This window comes from Rhododendron vialii, chromosome 10a (genome assembly GCF_030253575.1).
Source record: "Rhododendron vialii isolate Sample 1 chromosome 10a, ASM3025357v1".
NCBI lineage: Eukaryota > Viridiplantae > Streptophyta > Magnoliopsida > Ericales > Ericaceae > Rhododendron > Rhododendron vialii.
The window spans coordinates 9,348,080-9,364,241 of NC_080566.1; the positions used below are offsets into that span (position 1 = coordinate 9,348,080).

The 16,162-nt window shown below is 40.6% G+C and overlaps 1 protein-coding gene across 1 annotated transcript; it reads right to left on the reverse strand.

The window, feature by feature from the left end:
• Window positions 1-9,447: 9,447 nt before the first annotated feature.
• Window positions 9,448-13,164, reverse strand: LOC131302622 (uncharacterized). Its single transcript, XM_058329356.1, has 2 exons — window positions 12,932-13,164; window positions 9,448-10,422 (listed from the first exon to the last, which is right to left on the reverse strand). The coding sequence occupies exons 1-2, from the start codon at window positions 13,092-13,094 to the stop codon at window positions 9,623-9,625; spliced, it is 963 nt and encodes a 320-aa protein (XP_058185339.1). The 5' UTR covers window positions 13,095-13,164; the 3' UTR covers window positions 9,448-9,622.
• Window positions 13,165-16,162: the final 2,998 nt, after the last annotated feature.

Here is a 16,162-nt window from a genome sequence, read left to right on the forward strand (position 1 = left end):
AGGTACTCGCGAGAAAAAAAAAAAAAAGAGACCGGGAAGAGCTTCATCTAAGTAGTTTTTGTTTATTTTTTATCGAAATGTTCAAACAGAAACTACTCGGATGAAACCCTTCCCGGTCATATTTTTTGCCGATTTCACACGAGTAACCTTTAAAATCACATTCTGTACACATTAAGCAGCTCGGATCATCGAAATTTGATCGAGAAATGGAGAGGTCCTTATTTTAAGGACCTCATTTGAAAATGACTGCATGTATGTATGTGTTTGTGTCTATATATATATATATATTAAAAAGCATGATTAACTCTATTATAAAAAGCATGATTCACTCTGTTTTCTCAAAGGTGGGACGGTTGGAGATTAGACATGCACTAAATGGTTTTGAGTTAAGTGGAAAATTGACTTTCAAAGATTTTGGTGGAAGAATTAGAATTAGAATTAGATCCTTTGTTTACAACCTAAAGATATGGAATTAAGCCTATATCCAACCATGATCGTCAATACAAAGTGCTTTTACACTTTAGGCCATTAATTGACAATTTGTTAACAACTTCGAGTATTGTATTGTGTTCGGATTCTCTTCAATCCAAGTTTTGGACTGGACGGTACAGTTCAATTCTACTGGATGGGAAATTTCAATTCTGGATCATAGATTGGTATAATCCATAGTTCAGACCAAATCTGAACCATTAATTGCAGCAATGGACAATTCAAATTTGGACTCTCACACCCAATGGATCAAATTCCATTATATTTCAGCAAGTTGGAATGTTGCATTAATTACCCATATCTCTTCCTATATACTATTCCCGCCCCCCAAAAGTTTATCCATCATGCAAAACGGATACTTAAAAAAGGTAATTTTTATTTTGTCATGAAAATTTTTAGACTTTTTTCCACAAATTAATAGATATGATCAATGAATACTATTCATTTGCCACAAATGTATTGAATTTCTTTTTGGAAGAAAATTGCATTTTTTTTTGAAATTCTTGTCTTGAGTGATGGACATGATAAATATTTTGGGATGGAGCGAGCATTAATCTTCTTACTGTGGGGGGCTGAAATCACCCATGACCCTTCTTCCCCTTGTTGACTGGAAAGGGTGCTCGCCGAATCTAGAGAGGTTTCTGCTTAACCTGAGAGGTTTCTATCGAGCTCAGGGAAGTTCCCACAGAGCCTGGGGAGGTTCCCATCGAGCTTAGGGAGGTGGTCGCCGAGCTTGGGGAGGTGGTCGCCGAGCTTCACCGAGCTTAGGGAATTGGCCGCCGAGCTCGGGGAGGTGGTCGCTGAACTTGAGATAAGAGCTTGCCGAACCTGAGAGATCTCTACCGAGCCTGGGAGGTCTCTACCAAGCTTGGGGAGGTCTCCACCGAGGTAGGGAGGCCTCTATCGAGCTTGGGGAGGTCTCTATCGAGGCTGTGAGGTCTTTACCGAGCCTGGTACCTGCAAACCGAAGGGGGGTGTTTCTCCTGGAAGAAGCTCCGACGAACAAGTCAGTAAGTGGAGAAAGGAGAAATTTAGTGAGAGAGAGAGAGAGAGAGAGAGAGAGAGAGAGAGAGAGAGAGAGAGAGAGAGAGACGTGTTCCTCTTATCTTTTTCTAGACCCTTTCACATGAGGGGGTGGTCTTGTATTTATAGGCAAGGCTTGGAGTGCTGAACCAGTAGGCGGTACACCCACGTGCATCGTACTGTTCAAATGACGTCACATGTCAAGAGATTTGCTTTATCACACCTGTCCTCCACCTGTTCACAGAAGCTTCGAGAAGCTTCTAAACAGACCTTTGGATATTAGTTAGATATTTAGGGAGCAGAATTTAGCTGAACATTAGGAAAATAATCGCCTAACGTTAGGGACATGACCGTCGAACGTTAGGAAAATGACTTCCGAAGTTAGGGAAACGACCTCCGAACGTTAAGGAAAAGACATTCGAACGTTACGGAAATGTCAGCCGAGCATCAGGAACATTAAGGAAAAGATATCCAAACGCTAGGGAAATGTCAGCCGAGCGTTAGGAACGTTAGGGAAAAGATATCCGAACGTTAGGGAAAGACCAGCTAATGTTAGGAAAACGTCGCCGAATGCTAGGGAAGGGTTCTACTGAGCTCGAGGAGGTTGCCATCGAGCTTGGGGAGGTCTCCACCGAGCTTGCCGAGCCATGGAGAGGAGCTTGCCAACCCTGGCCACCGAGCTCGGGGAGGCTGCCACCGAGCTTGGTTGCCGAGCCCGGGGAGGTTGCCTCTGAACCCGGTGCTTCCTGCAGCTTCAGATGCGAATGGGTCCACAGAATGACGTGTCCTTAGCAAAAAGTGAATTGGTCCGCGACCCCTCTGGATGTTCCGAAATTGTGGATATTTCGGCCCACTACAATAGCCCCTCAACTCCTTCTTCCAGCGGTCTGAGCTGAAGGAGGAGTTGAAAATAAAAAGGGGCCGAACGATAGACAATCCCGTTGGATTTCCCTAAGCATACTAGCTGAAAGCTAGGGGTGAAGGTGCGTGAACCCTAGAGTCGCGTAGGCACGCCGAACGCTAGGGGTGAAAGTGCTTGAACCCTAGCTTTGCGTAGGGACACCGAACGCTAGGGGTGAAAGTGCCTGAATCATAGCGTCGCGTAGGAACGCCGAACGCTAGGGGTGAAAGTTTCTGAACCCTAGCGTCGCGTAGGGACGCTGAACGCTAGGGGTGAAAATGCCTGAACCCTAGCTTCGCGTAGGAACGCGGAACGCTAGGGGTGAAAGTATCTTAACCCTAGTGTCGCGTAGGGATGCCGAACCCTAGGGGTGAAAGTGCCTGAACCCTAGCTTCTCGTAGGAATGCCAAACGCTAGGGGTGAAAGTATCTGAACCCTACGCGACGCCGAACGCTAAGGGTGAAAGTGCCTGAATCCTAGCGTCGCGTAGGAACGCCGAACGCTAGGGGTGAAAGTTTCTGAACCCTAGCGTCGCCGAACGCTAGGGGTGAAATTGCCTGAACCCTAGCTTCGCGTAGGAACGCCGAACGCTAGAGGTGAAAGAATCTGAACCCTAGCGTCGCGTAGGAACACCGAACGCTAGGGGTGAAAGTATCTGAACCCTAGCATCGCGTAGGGATGCCGAACGCTAGGGATGAAAGTGCCTGAACCCTAGCTTCGCGTAGGTACGCCGAACGCTAGGGGTAAAAATGCCTGACAGTAATAGACGGCTTCGAGAATTTCGCCGAACGAATAGAGTGCTAAGGGCTACGAGGATTTCAGTGGAATGAGTAGATTATCGAGGGCTACGAGGATTTCGCCCGAACGAGTAGATTACCGAGGGCTATGAGGATTTCGCCCAAACATGTAAATTACCGTCAAACGTTAAGGATCCACCTAACGTTAGGGAAAGACCACTTAACGTTAGGGAAATGTCCACCTAACGTTAGGCAAAGACCACCTAACGTTAGGGAAATGTCCACCTAACATTAGGGAAAAACCACCTAACGTTAGGGAAATGTTCGCCGAATGTTACGCTTATAGAAGGACGAGCAGCTTCGCTCGATGAAATGAGCACAGTACCAGCCCCGGTGCCATTTGTATTGGTAGCCCTGTCAACATGCATCTTCCAAGCTTCCTTTCTTCATCTGCAATCTTCAATACGTTGGCTTCGTGGGTGCTCAGAAGTCGTGCATGGCGATTGCCTTCATGCCATGCAACAAAGCTCAACCGAGGAGGATATTGTAGGGGCTCGGGGAATTGTCCACTACGAGTAGCCACTACAATCATCACTTGGGAGGCGGTGTGCACGGGACAGGTAATCAAGCCGAGCGGACAAACAAGGGCGCCCGTGAAGTTGATGAGCAGGGTTGTAGCAATGCGGAGTTGGTTTGGGGTAAGCCCCAAACGCTTATAAGTTGAGTAGAACATTACCTCGATCGAACTCCCTTGGTCGACCAGTACACGTTGATTGGTTGATTTTTCAACGGTAACGGTGACAACAAGAGCGTCTATGTGAAGAGTTTGGACGTCATTGAAATCTTTCGCTGGTGGAGTGTGTCCAGATATGACTAGAAAGTTGAGAGTGGAAGAAAGGGAAAGAGAGGTATGGTGTTCAGTTCCACAACATAGAGAGCTAGGAGACAATTTCCCCAGCAAAGTCGCCAATTGTGGGGGGCTGAAATCACCCATGACCATTCTTCCCCTTGTTGACTGGAAAGGGTGCTCGCCGAATCTGGAGAGGTTTCTGCTTAACCTGAGAGGTTTCTACCGCGCTCGGGGAAGTTCCCACTGAGCCTGGGGAGGTTCCCACCGAGCTTAGGGAGGTGGCCGCCGAGCTTGGGGAGGTGGTCGCCGAGCTTCACCGAGCTTAGGGAGGTGGCCGCCGAGCTCGGGGAGGTGGCCGCCGAGCTCGGGGAGGTGGTTGCCGAACCTGAGATAGGAGCTTGTCGAACCTAAGAGATCTCTACCGAACCTGGGAGGTCTTTACCGAGCTTGGGAAGGTCTCCACCGAGGTAGGGAGGACTCTATCGAGCTTGGGGAGGTCTCCACCGAGGTAGGGAGGTCTCTACCGAGGTTGTGAGGTCTTTACCAAGCCTGGCCATCGAGCCTTGTACCTACAAACCGGAAGGGGGTGTTCCTCCGGGAAGAAGCTTCGACGAAAAAGTCAGTAAGTGGAGAAAGAAGAAATTTAGTAAGAGAGAGAGAGAGAGAGAGAGAGAGAGAGAGGCGTGTTCCTCTTCTCTTTTTCCAGACCCTTTCACATGAGGGAGTGGTCTTGTATTTATAAGCAAGGCTTGGAGTGCTGAACCGGTAGGCGGTACACCCACGTGCATCGTACTGTTCGGATGACGTCACATGTCAAGAGATTTGCTTTATCATACCTGTCCTCCACCTGTTCACAGAAGCTTTGAGAAGCTTCTAAACAGACCTTTGGATATAAGTTAGATATTTAGGGAGCAGAATTTAGCTGAACATTAGGAAAATAATCGCCTAACGTTAGGGACATGACCGTCGAACGTTAGGAAAATGACTTCCGAATGTTAGGGAAACGACCTCCGAACGTTAGGAACGTTAGGGAAATGGCCTCCGAACGTTAGGGAAACGACCTCCGAACGTTAGGGAAAAGACATTCGAACGTTAGGAAAATGTCAGCCGAGCATCAGGAACATTAAGGAAAAGACATCCGAACGCTAGGGAAATGTCAGCCGAGCGTTAGGAACGTTAGGGAAAAGATATCCGAACGTTAGGGAAAGACTAGCTAACGTTAGGAAAACATCGCTGAACGCTAGGGAAGGGTTCTACCGAGCCCGAGGAGGTTGCCACCGAGCTTGGGGAGGTCTCCACCGAGCTTGCCGAGCCATGGAGAGGAGCTTGCCGAGCCTGGCCACCGAGCTTGGTTGCTGAGCCCGGGGAGGTTGCCTCTGAACCCGGTGCTTCCTGCAGCTTCAGATGCGAATGGGTCCACAGAATTACGTGTCCTTAGCAAAAAGTGAATTGGTCCGCAACCCCTCTGGATGTTCCAAAATTGTAGATATTTCGGCCCACTACACTTACTATCAGGATGTTCGAGAATTTTGTCCCGACTAATTTACATGTAGTTCACGTTCCACGTGTAGGAGATGATTATCACCTTATCGGGTTTCGAGTTCCGAGGGTACCAATGTTGTTTCGTCAAGGGAAGTGAGGTATCTCTTCAATTAGAGAAAAACTTATTTTTGGCTGTGCTGTAAATAAGTGTTTACAATACTCAATCGTGACTGTCCAAAAGTGCTCTAGACGGTCTGGATGTTAATGAACTTTTTCGGGGAAGAGTGTCGGACCATCCAAAATACTTTTGGACGGCTGTGATTGGTTGGTGATGTAAACAGGTTATTTACAGCACAGTCGGAAACAAGACAATCTCGTGGAATTATTTATTGATCAGGTTCATTGGGTTCTACAAAAAGTCTACCCCACCGCTCTATTTTACTGCTCTGGACCATTAATTGTCGAGATAGACGATAAAATTGTGCGCCGCAACAGGGAAAGCGATGAAACAAAGCGATGGGAATAGTACTCTAGATTCTAACAAGCTAGCCCAAGTTGCACGATGCAGTGAGAAAGTCACAGCAGGGCTCTCTTCATGGGACCCACCCGAGATCTGATTTTATGATCGAAATTGTCGAAATTGTTCGCTTGAAGAGAGGTGTCCACCTCATGCAAATATTTTAAGTGGACATGATCCAAGCACTTACAAGCTTATGGTCTACTCTCGCAGTTATTTTAACCATTCAATTTTTTACCAAAAATGTATGTTATGATCATGTGTCTGTCAATGTCCGATCCATTTAAGTTGTTTTTTTTTCACGAGCGATCAACTAAACGACCCTAACAGAACCAACGGCTCCGATCAAGTCAACAGGTCCGCGATGGGCCAGATCATACTTCCCACGGGTAGTTTGGTCCCAGGCCCCAATGGCCATTTCACTCAGTTAGAATGTTGGTATAATTACCAAAGTAACAATTGATAGGAAATTAAGTACTACTTATGTGTAGCTGCTCACTTAGCTAGTAGACCTTACTCAATAACTTATATATATACATGTCTATGTATAATGAAAGTGTAAATGTGTTTCAAAACTATATATGTAAATGTAAATATAAATATAAATATAAAAAAAAACTGAATATGTATATATGTATAGTTTTGAATTTTGATGTGCCTAATGTTCTCGACGAGATCTAAAATATCAACGGTTTCGATCATCAAAACGGACTCGGAAATGGCCTGGAGTGGACAGGACCATCCAGTCCCTTGAAGAGTATCTTGTTCCTTTGTAGATCCTCATGACTTGGAGCAACCACATTCCAACTAACCCTTCATGACCAATTTCACTGCTTTGATATTTGATAACTCTCCACCTTTTTCCTCCCGGGTCCTCAATGTCAGGCTTTAATTCAAATGGAGTGATGTAAGATAATTATTATTAACAGTATATTATGGTGGTGCTCTCATAGAAATACTGGATTTGGTGGTAAAATCTTATCCAGATCATTTCAATGTCTCTCATAATCACTGACCTATATCATTTAAATATGTTTGTATCTCTGTCAATATACATATACACGGTGCTTCTCCTAAGGAATCCCGTGCGGGCTTCTAATTCTAGGAAGCTGAGTTTTGGGGTGTTTTTATTTAGATCCTAAGTATTTTGAAAGCTGATTTTCATTGAACACTAATAGGTTTTACCCTAGCAAATCATAATTCTATGGTTATATTAAACAAGTTTATCTGCTTCTACAAGAACGTAGAATTTACAATCTAAAACATACAGTAATATAATCTAAATTTGATAAATACATTTCCCTTTACTACAATCTCAGTCATTATCCAACAAAGCTCATGCAGTAAACAGGCCGAGTCAAGCTCAATACTTGGTCTAAAAAGACTTGGTTAACTTCTAACATGAATTGAAGTTCGACTTAGAAAGCTTTCAAGCTAATCTCAAATTAACAAGCTTCATTCAAGTCGACCACGAGTGGCTTCGTTTTTTACATTGTCCTAGAGTTTTTGTAAACCCTTCTAGATGAGCTTTGTAATTGTTCAAGCTTGATCTGAATGCGTTAACTAATACTGAATTAGCTTTTAACGAATCAAACACAAGTTGAGTTTCAGTTGGTGGGTTCGTTTATCAACAAGATATGCTTAAGAGAGATTAGAGATGGAATATTTAATGGAATGATTAAAAAGACAACCACATAACAACACAAATTTGGAGGAGATCTTTAGCCTCTCCTTTTCCTTTTAATTATAGCGTATAGGTGCCATGTCAAGGGGACAAATTACCCACCTCCCTTTTATCTTTGATCATATAGTATGGCCATTTAATCCCAACCGCCTCTTAGATAAGATGAACTTCAACTCCAAGGATTTAGGGGTTTGCTCCATCATAAAATATCAGGTTCGAAGCTTCTCAGGTGTTATCAATTTTGGGTCAGTTCAAACTCTGTCTTTAATTGGGACTCCCACAAATAGACGATGGGGCTCCCACAAGTAGGCGATGGGGCTCCCGCAAGTAGGCGATGGAATTGGTCCTGCAAAATTAGTTGAGGTGCGCGAAAGCTGGGCAGGATGCCTTGAGTTATAAAAACAGATCAGATGAACTTCACCGATTAAGTTTAACCATTTGTGTCTCTATCTGGCCAAAGTATGCCCCATACCGCCGCTTCAGAATTCATAAATTAATAGTAATAATTTTATTCCACTTGCTGCATAAAAGAAGGGGAATGATTATTGGAAGCTCCACTCTCTTTCTTTTTAAAATATATTGGGGGTTTAGAAGGGAAGCTTATTCAAAGGAATGATCTTTTTAAGGACTCTGTTACTGATTTTGCCAATTAACAAATGTTAAAGGATGATCCACCAATCAATCACAACAATAATTCAATTCACAATTGGATTGCAGTTAGACAGTTGAGTGTCCTTGGGATCTAATCAACAAAGTTTTCAGACTTCTTTTGTTAAGAAGAGAAGTAAAGATGAAGCATCTCCTACTATAGAACACATAAATAAACAAACACCCATAAAACAAGCTTCTATGGCATGGAAAGTCTCAAGTTCTTGACCTCTTATTGTCACACAAGAACAGTCAGATTCACACTTCCCAATTTGACTTATTCTGGGAGCATTAGAACAAATAAGAGAAGACAAACCCAAAAGGTTTGAGATAGATACAGAGAGAATCTAATGAAGAAGCACTAATTTTTCCCTGCACTAATGATTTTGATTAAAATATTTCAGTCACATGCGAAGTACTACAACTTAGAGCCACAATGAAATTTGGTCGGTCATAAATGCACCCATTAGAAGGGACTTTGAAAGCATCCCCATGCTTAAGTGGTCTCCATATCCGTGTCGGACACAACACAACGGGGACACAAGGGACACGTCGGGGAAAGCGACACGCCAGGGAAACAAGGGAATATGTATGGGACATGCCAAATGACATGTCCAATTGTTGACGTTGAAATTTAACAGAGATACGTACATGACAAGTCGGGGACATGCTGTCTCAAGTGAGATACATATGGGCACACTGCGTGGTGTCACTTTACATAATGTAGAAAGTTTACTTCAAGGGTTAACATTTGTAGCAACTAGCAAACTTGCCACTTGTGCCTCGTGGCTTGTCTTTTACTAAATTACTATGATTCATCTCTTAATAATGTCGAAGCAGTGCTAATTTTCTTCAAAGTGCTAAGTTAGTGTCGGGTTTCAATAGTTTGAGTGCAAGAGGATCCAATATTCGTGTTAGCCACAATTAAAAAATATAGAATTGTTAGCTAATTTTTGCCGCATCCCCCGTTGTGTCCCTGTTCGCAATTCATTTAGAATTGTTGTATCACGTGTCCATGCAAGCTCATGTTTCTAAGGAAGAGTTTAGATTCTTTTATTTACCAGAAGGAAAAAAATACATAACACAAAAGCATATTGTAGCGACAAAAGCAAGTCATGAAAGAAATAAGGAAATTCTCTGGCATTACTAGTCTACATGAGAGTTTAACTTCATGCCACCATTGCCAAAAAATCTGATGATGCGGTGATACAGGTGTTTGAACAAAAAACTAAATGCAAAAGAATGTACAGATAACCTGATTTTGATGACTGTCAAATGAAAGACGTAAATCCTAGCGCTTCTGTGCCTTTCTTCTTCTGGACTGTGTCTTCTGCCATTTCTTTTTCAGAACCAGCTTGCTTTTGGGTTTCAACTTCAACTCGGGTGAGAATTTATAATTTGGATCTCTCATACGTGCTTGTATGTCCTTGAAGAACTCAATGTTCAATTTCTTAGGACCTCCTTGTCTAAGCTCTTCATATTCTGGACCTGAAACAATATTTTCAAATGCTCCGATAAGAATGTCCAAGTCACTCATTACTTCCCACACATTAGTGTACCGCCCATCTGGCCCCTTCTTTAATTTTTTAAGCGCATTTTCAACTGCAAGTTTCCTAGCCTGCTTTCCAGGAGATAACTCTTCTGGTTCATTCTCAGCTTTCAATAGTTCTGATATAGTTCGATATTTTGGTTTTTCCTCAAATTCAAACAATTTGTCTATATACGCATCACTTTTTTCATTTGGGTAGGCTTCTGTTGGAATGTCATCATCATCATCACCTTCGTCACCAGTCCACAGACTTTTTTCCTCATCACTTTCGGACCACACACTGTGTAACTCATCACTGTCATCACCATCAATGAGGTCTGAGTGCTCCTTTGCCTGCTGTTTGACCTTTCTTATTTCTTCTTCAAGATTATTTTGAGTTCGTCGATCTCCTTCATTGTCGCTTTCATCTTCACTTCCAGTCCAGAGACCGGTATCTTCGTCCACCTCTTCCTGCCAGGCTTTTCTGAATTCCTTATCCCCTGGTTTTCCATTTCCGAAGAGATTATAGTCTGAACGTCCACGTCTAGCATATGATCGTGATGCTGAAAATATTTAGGATTTTAAACCACATAGGAAGAATATAAAAGAAATGGCAGACTTCAATAAATCCAAGGTTTTGCCAGAACCAAACCACCTAAAGAAGGAAAAAATAAGAAGTTCTCCCATGTATACTGTGAGTCAAAATAACTAATTGCACCTCTGTACACCATGCATACAGCTGTAAGCTGTAGCAAGTCAGAAGAATGCTTAAAGTTGGTTGACATGATAATGGTGTTATTTGAAGCCACGCCCAATCCAATTTGGTACAGGCTTCTATGACCTTCTTTTGGTTTCACTACTTCGAACTCATAGTTTGATGACAGAGAAATCTTCTTAAGATACTCTTTACATTAAGGTTTCATTCTATTGTTGTTCATATTTAAGACTAAGGCAACTCATTTTAAGGTTCTTTATGCTTAATAAGATTACAGAGAACTGAGAAGTCATGAGAGAAAACGTAGCCTTTGAATTTTGCAACAGCAACCCAACCTCACCTATAATACGCTTAAATTTCTTCTATTCTTTACCAATGTCCTTTATGATATTTCCATTTGACCAAAAAAAAATGTCCTTTATGATCAAACAGCTGGATTTCCGCCGGGACCTCAACTATGGTTGAAGTATCATATATAATCCAAAGGCCAATGACAAAATACTAACAGGTGGCTAGGCTTATGCATGCACAACGATACAAAGAAGGGTCTGTTGCCAAGCTGGTGATATGCCCAAATAACATCAAGACCCTTAAGATTTGAAATTTTTTTCGATGAAATAAGAAAGATGAGAAATTCATATACGGGAAGATTGGGATTATAAGCCACTTTGTTACTGCAAGTGGTGGTTAGGAGGTTTATCACTAAGGAAGAGCATTTGGCTGTGTGGTGCTCTGTTGAACAGAGGGAAAATATCAATGGTTAGACTGCATGGATGCATTTAACCGACATGTCAAAGAACACATAAGAACTAAAGAAGCCCAACTTATCAGAGATTACACAAACCCTTAGTTCCTTGTATTCAATGCATAAATAAAAACCTACTACATAGGTGAAACAAGAAATTGTGAAGCGGGGGGCCTGCTGTGCCCGATTTCTGGGCCCACTCCGGTCTCGCTCCGATGATCGAAATTGTTCACTTGTCGAGTAGAACAACTATGCAAAAAATCAGCTTAATTGGATATCATTAAGTACCTGATCGGAGCCCATATAACTCTCGGTTCATGGGTTACAGTAGATTTAATCCAGTGTTTCGGATCCATTCTTTTCAAGATAAAAAGGTTCCGATCAGGTACTTAATGATATCCAATTAAGCTGATTTTTTGCATAATTGTTCTATTTGACGAGCTCTACAAAGTGAATGATTCCGATCATCGGAGCGAGACCGGAGTGGGCCCAGAAATTGGGCACAACAGCACACTGGTGTCCCCAAGGGGACAGCAGCCCCCCCGCTTCTTAGTGGCCTTGGCATCACTTATTCAGGAAGTATAGCATTCAAAATCCGTTCTAGGTTGACATTTGAAGAATAAATTTTGACGGCTTTCCATGATTGATCCTAACAAAATGTACATGTTTACTATCTTTATTCAATCCTCCGCTGTAGAATATCATCATGCGTTCAATTGTGAACCTTCCAACAATTTTATTTCGTTCACCATCAAATCACTTGGTTTGACATACACTCATCTAACAGAGCTTCAATCTTTAACATAGCACCTCAGTTAGTTCGTTTAAGTCCCGGAAAGAAGGTTACATGAAAATGCTACTAGCCTCCCTCCAAAACTGCCTCCCCTCCCTTGTGGTCAAGCCATTCACGGAAAAGATTTCGTTATACACAACATTTAATGGATATACAAAACAACACATGTGTTCTCGCAATTGAACACATAATCAAGTACAATAATATTCTATTGCTAAAAGAATTGCCCCGGGAATATTCAATTTTTGATGTACATATGAGTTGTCCAAAAAGGAAAAGCTAGCCTTTATTTGCTGTAATCTTGAAGGCTTTAGTGAAATTTTTCCAACTTGCAGAAAATTTCTTTGGCTTTTCGAATGCCTTATCCACTGCAATAAAAAGAAATGACCAAAAAGCTACAAGAAAGTATGGGAGTTTTGTTTTTCCAGCTTTAGCAATTCTTTTCCCCTTCAAATTTGGCCCATGTATTTGTTCTTTCGTAGTGGAGAGAAATGGGAGAAGTGAAATTTTTGACCTAGAGATGAAAAAATTCAGAAAATACAAAAATTTCAGAAACAAAACAAGCTTTTCAGAGTCTCAGACATCTACACATAGTATAAGAATACCCATTGGTGTCATCTTCAAGAAAAACTTCTCCAAAGACTTTATACAAACACGTACTATGCATACATACAAATGCAGTAAAGAACCTCAACAAACCCGCCAAGAATCTATATACCACACACACACACGACGAAACCAAAGGAAACCCAAAATCCATTTTGCAAATGCAAAGACTAGTATTGAACTTGAGTTCGGTGGAGAGTGGCTACGCAGTACCTTGGAAAATTGGGCAAGGGAAGGGATGAACGGGGTGTTTTGAACAGATCACAGCTGAAGCAGAAAGTGGTATCAATCTGGAAGGTGAATTTTGTGGTTGCAATTTGGAGAGAGACGGAAGCAGGGAAAGGCGGGAATAGTAATAGTAGAGCATTCGAGCCATTTTCCGTATAAGCAGGGAAAGGCGGGAAGTAACCAGTCGGTTCTCCGGTTCTAAACCCTGTACGAGAATTGAGAGAAACTATTCACCGTGGACCGTGAATAAGTAATTTACGGTTCCGCAAAAATCTTGTCGTTGTAGTATTTTGGTAATTAATGATCTAAATTTTTAAAAAATTATTCGCTAAAATAGTTTAACTATTACTATTCTTGCGAATAATTTTTTTAAAATTTTCAAAATACTTTTGGACACCCGCAATTAAGCACCGTAAACAAAAGTTTATGGGTTGCTCCATAAAGAAGTTTCTCTCATTAGAAGCGAGCAAATTAACAGGTCTTAATACTCAAACGTCCTCGTAAAGAAGGTCTGTTCTTTTTTTAACCAACCTCTCTTCTTCAAAACGCGAGTTGAAGATTAACTCTTCGTAACTTTTTGTTTAGCTTTTCATCGTAATTTTCAAGATTAACCATTCGTCTCGTCGAGGCGAATCGAAAAAATATAAAAATATAAACTGATGTTAAAAAAGTTTAAATAAGATGGCACTTTAGTGATTTTTTTTTTTGTTTTTAGTAATAATTTTGTACTTTTTTTAACTCATCTCATCGAGATAGATGATTAATCTATAAAATATGACACAAATATAACAAAAATTCAGAAAAAATGAACAAAACATACAAAACAAAAAAAATAATTAAGTTTACAAGAACTCAGTCTTTCTTGCGATTGTTTATGAGTTTTTTTGGGTTTGAGATGAGAAAATACTAACATTCTGTCCTAAGGCCATCCACAGCGGTATAATAAAAAATGGATAACCAAAAGTTGACACGTCAGCTTTTGATTATTCACTTAAGAGGTTGCTAAGCTTAACAATGTTGAGGTTCACAATGGTCACTTCTAGTCCATAATCAAAATAAGAAGTCCACTACAATTTCACACAATCTATCTCTCCCCCTCTGTTTCCCGTCATTCACTTCCCTCCATTATGGTTTATTTTTTTGGGCAAAAATATATCGAACATATGGTGTTCTTCCTAGTGTTATCTATCAAAACAACACCGAAACTTTTTTTTTTCTTTATATTCCTATAGCCTATATCACAAATCCACCACTCTCTTAATCTTTCAAAAAAAATAAGATGTGTTCTTGAATTTGGTAAATGATGCAAGATTCTTCCTTTATATATTTTTTTTTGCAAGGTTTTTCATTTACTCAACCATAAGAGGAGGAATAAAAATGAATAACCACTTTTTAGTTGAAAAAATTATTTTTTTTGCTAAAAAATGGTTATTTCTCAAAATATTTGGGTAAAAGTAAAAAAAAAAATTTTACTTTTCCGATTCCTCTCGTCGAGACGAATCAATATATAACCTATAAAAGTTTGGCGCAAAACTAACAAATGCGAAAAAAATTCAAATAAAGACAATTTTCAGATTTAAGTTAAATTCATAAGAATGCAACCTAAAATAAAAACGGGAAAGAAGAGTGAAATACTTTAATCCGCAACGATGGATTAAATTGTAGATGATCGAGAAATATGAGTTTCACTTTTGGAGGAAAATAAAGAGAAACAATTTGTCGTTGAAGTGAAGAAGATCTAGAGCACGTGAAGAAGAGAAAAAGAAAATACTAGTTGAAATATGCATGTTTATAAATTTTGGAACCAATTAACTTATGTGGTGTGGGATTAACAAATTTTGATTATTGAAAAAGGTTGCTAGTTTTGGTTATCCAAAGCCCAAAATTTGATTATTTCTAAAGATGTTGCTAAGTTTGATTATACCATTGTGAGCCATTTTTTGCACCAATATTGTTAATTTTAACAATAATTGGCTTTTGATTATACCACTGTGGATGGCCTAAGAGGAGTATAATAGGTAAAATGTGCATTGATATCTGAGAAAAATGTATTAATATCTGTGAATTTTTTAATACAGTTATTGTTTGTAATATCGTCTATTACGTTTTTGGACGGCTCGAATTTGGAGAGAGAAAAAATATTGGGGTGAGAGGAGAGGGAGATTTTCAATCCGAACCATCCAAAATTGTATTTGACAGCATGCCCGTTCAAAAAAGAATAAAAGAAAAAGCACAAACTCGTGAGGTCCGAGTATGTAAGACGGCGCCGTTGCATGAAATTAATCGCATCTTGAAGGCACGGAGAAGTTTTTAAACCTCTCGACTTGAAGACACGAGGCTGGGAGCACCACTACGCCGCCTGGAAAACCTAACCCCTTCCCTCTCTCTCTCCTCTTCCTCCCGCCGCCGTCCCTCGACGCCCACATCTCTCTCTCTGTCTCTCTTAACAGGTACATCTCTCTCCCTTCCAAATAATAATTAGATTTGTTTCCAATTTCGATCAGTAATAACAATACTACTATTCAGTCGTTAATTCAGCATAAAAGTGATGTTTAAGTGGTATAGAATTCATGGCTCCGGTTAGTGGTGAGCAAAAAATTAGCCAAACCGTGAATCTAGTCCAAATCGAATGATTTGGTTTGGTTGTTTAGTAGTGTAGTTTGGTTTCCGTTTAAAAAAAATAGAAACCGAGTTAAATGGTTTGGCCTGGATTTACGTTAATAGGTTTGGTTCCAAACAGATCCGAACTATATATATATATATATAGACACACACACACACACACACACACACACACACTACACATGGGAGTTATAGTCATCCTAAATTAATAATCTATTCAATCCACCGTCCTATTCAGTATTTATTTACTATCAAAATTATTTAGCATAAATTTTTATGTATTACAACCCATTCCTATAATTTTGGTACACGAAAAGCACATGGTATATAAATATATAATGCTTCATTCAATGAATAATATTCCACGGCTCAATTAATTCCTAAATTTTCCTATATTTCTATAAATAAAAACCAATTCTTAGTTATCTCCGCAATTTTGAGTACTTTAAAAAGTTTACAAAGATGATATCTCAATTTTAAGTAAACTGTGGTTCGAAACCGCAACCGAACCGTAGTCTAATGGTTTGGATTGGTTTGGTCCTATACTTTATGTGGGTTGGCTTGATTACACAAATTCATAATCCGTAGATAGTA

Bases quoted from the DNA above. Each gene is read 5' to 3' on its own strand.
- LOC131302622 (XM_058329356.1), bottom strand. From the start codon at position 13,094: ATGGCTCGAATGCTCTACTATTACTATTCCCGCCTTTCCCTGCTTCCG. The intron at 10,423-12,931 runs GTACTGCGTAGC...AAATATTTTCAG, and splicing joins CCCTTGCCCAATTTTCCAAG to CATCACGATCATATGCTAGA.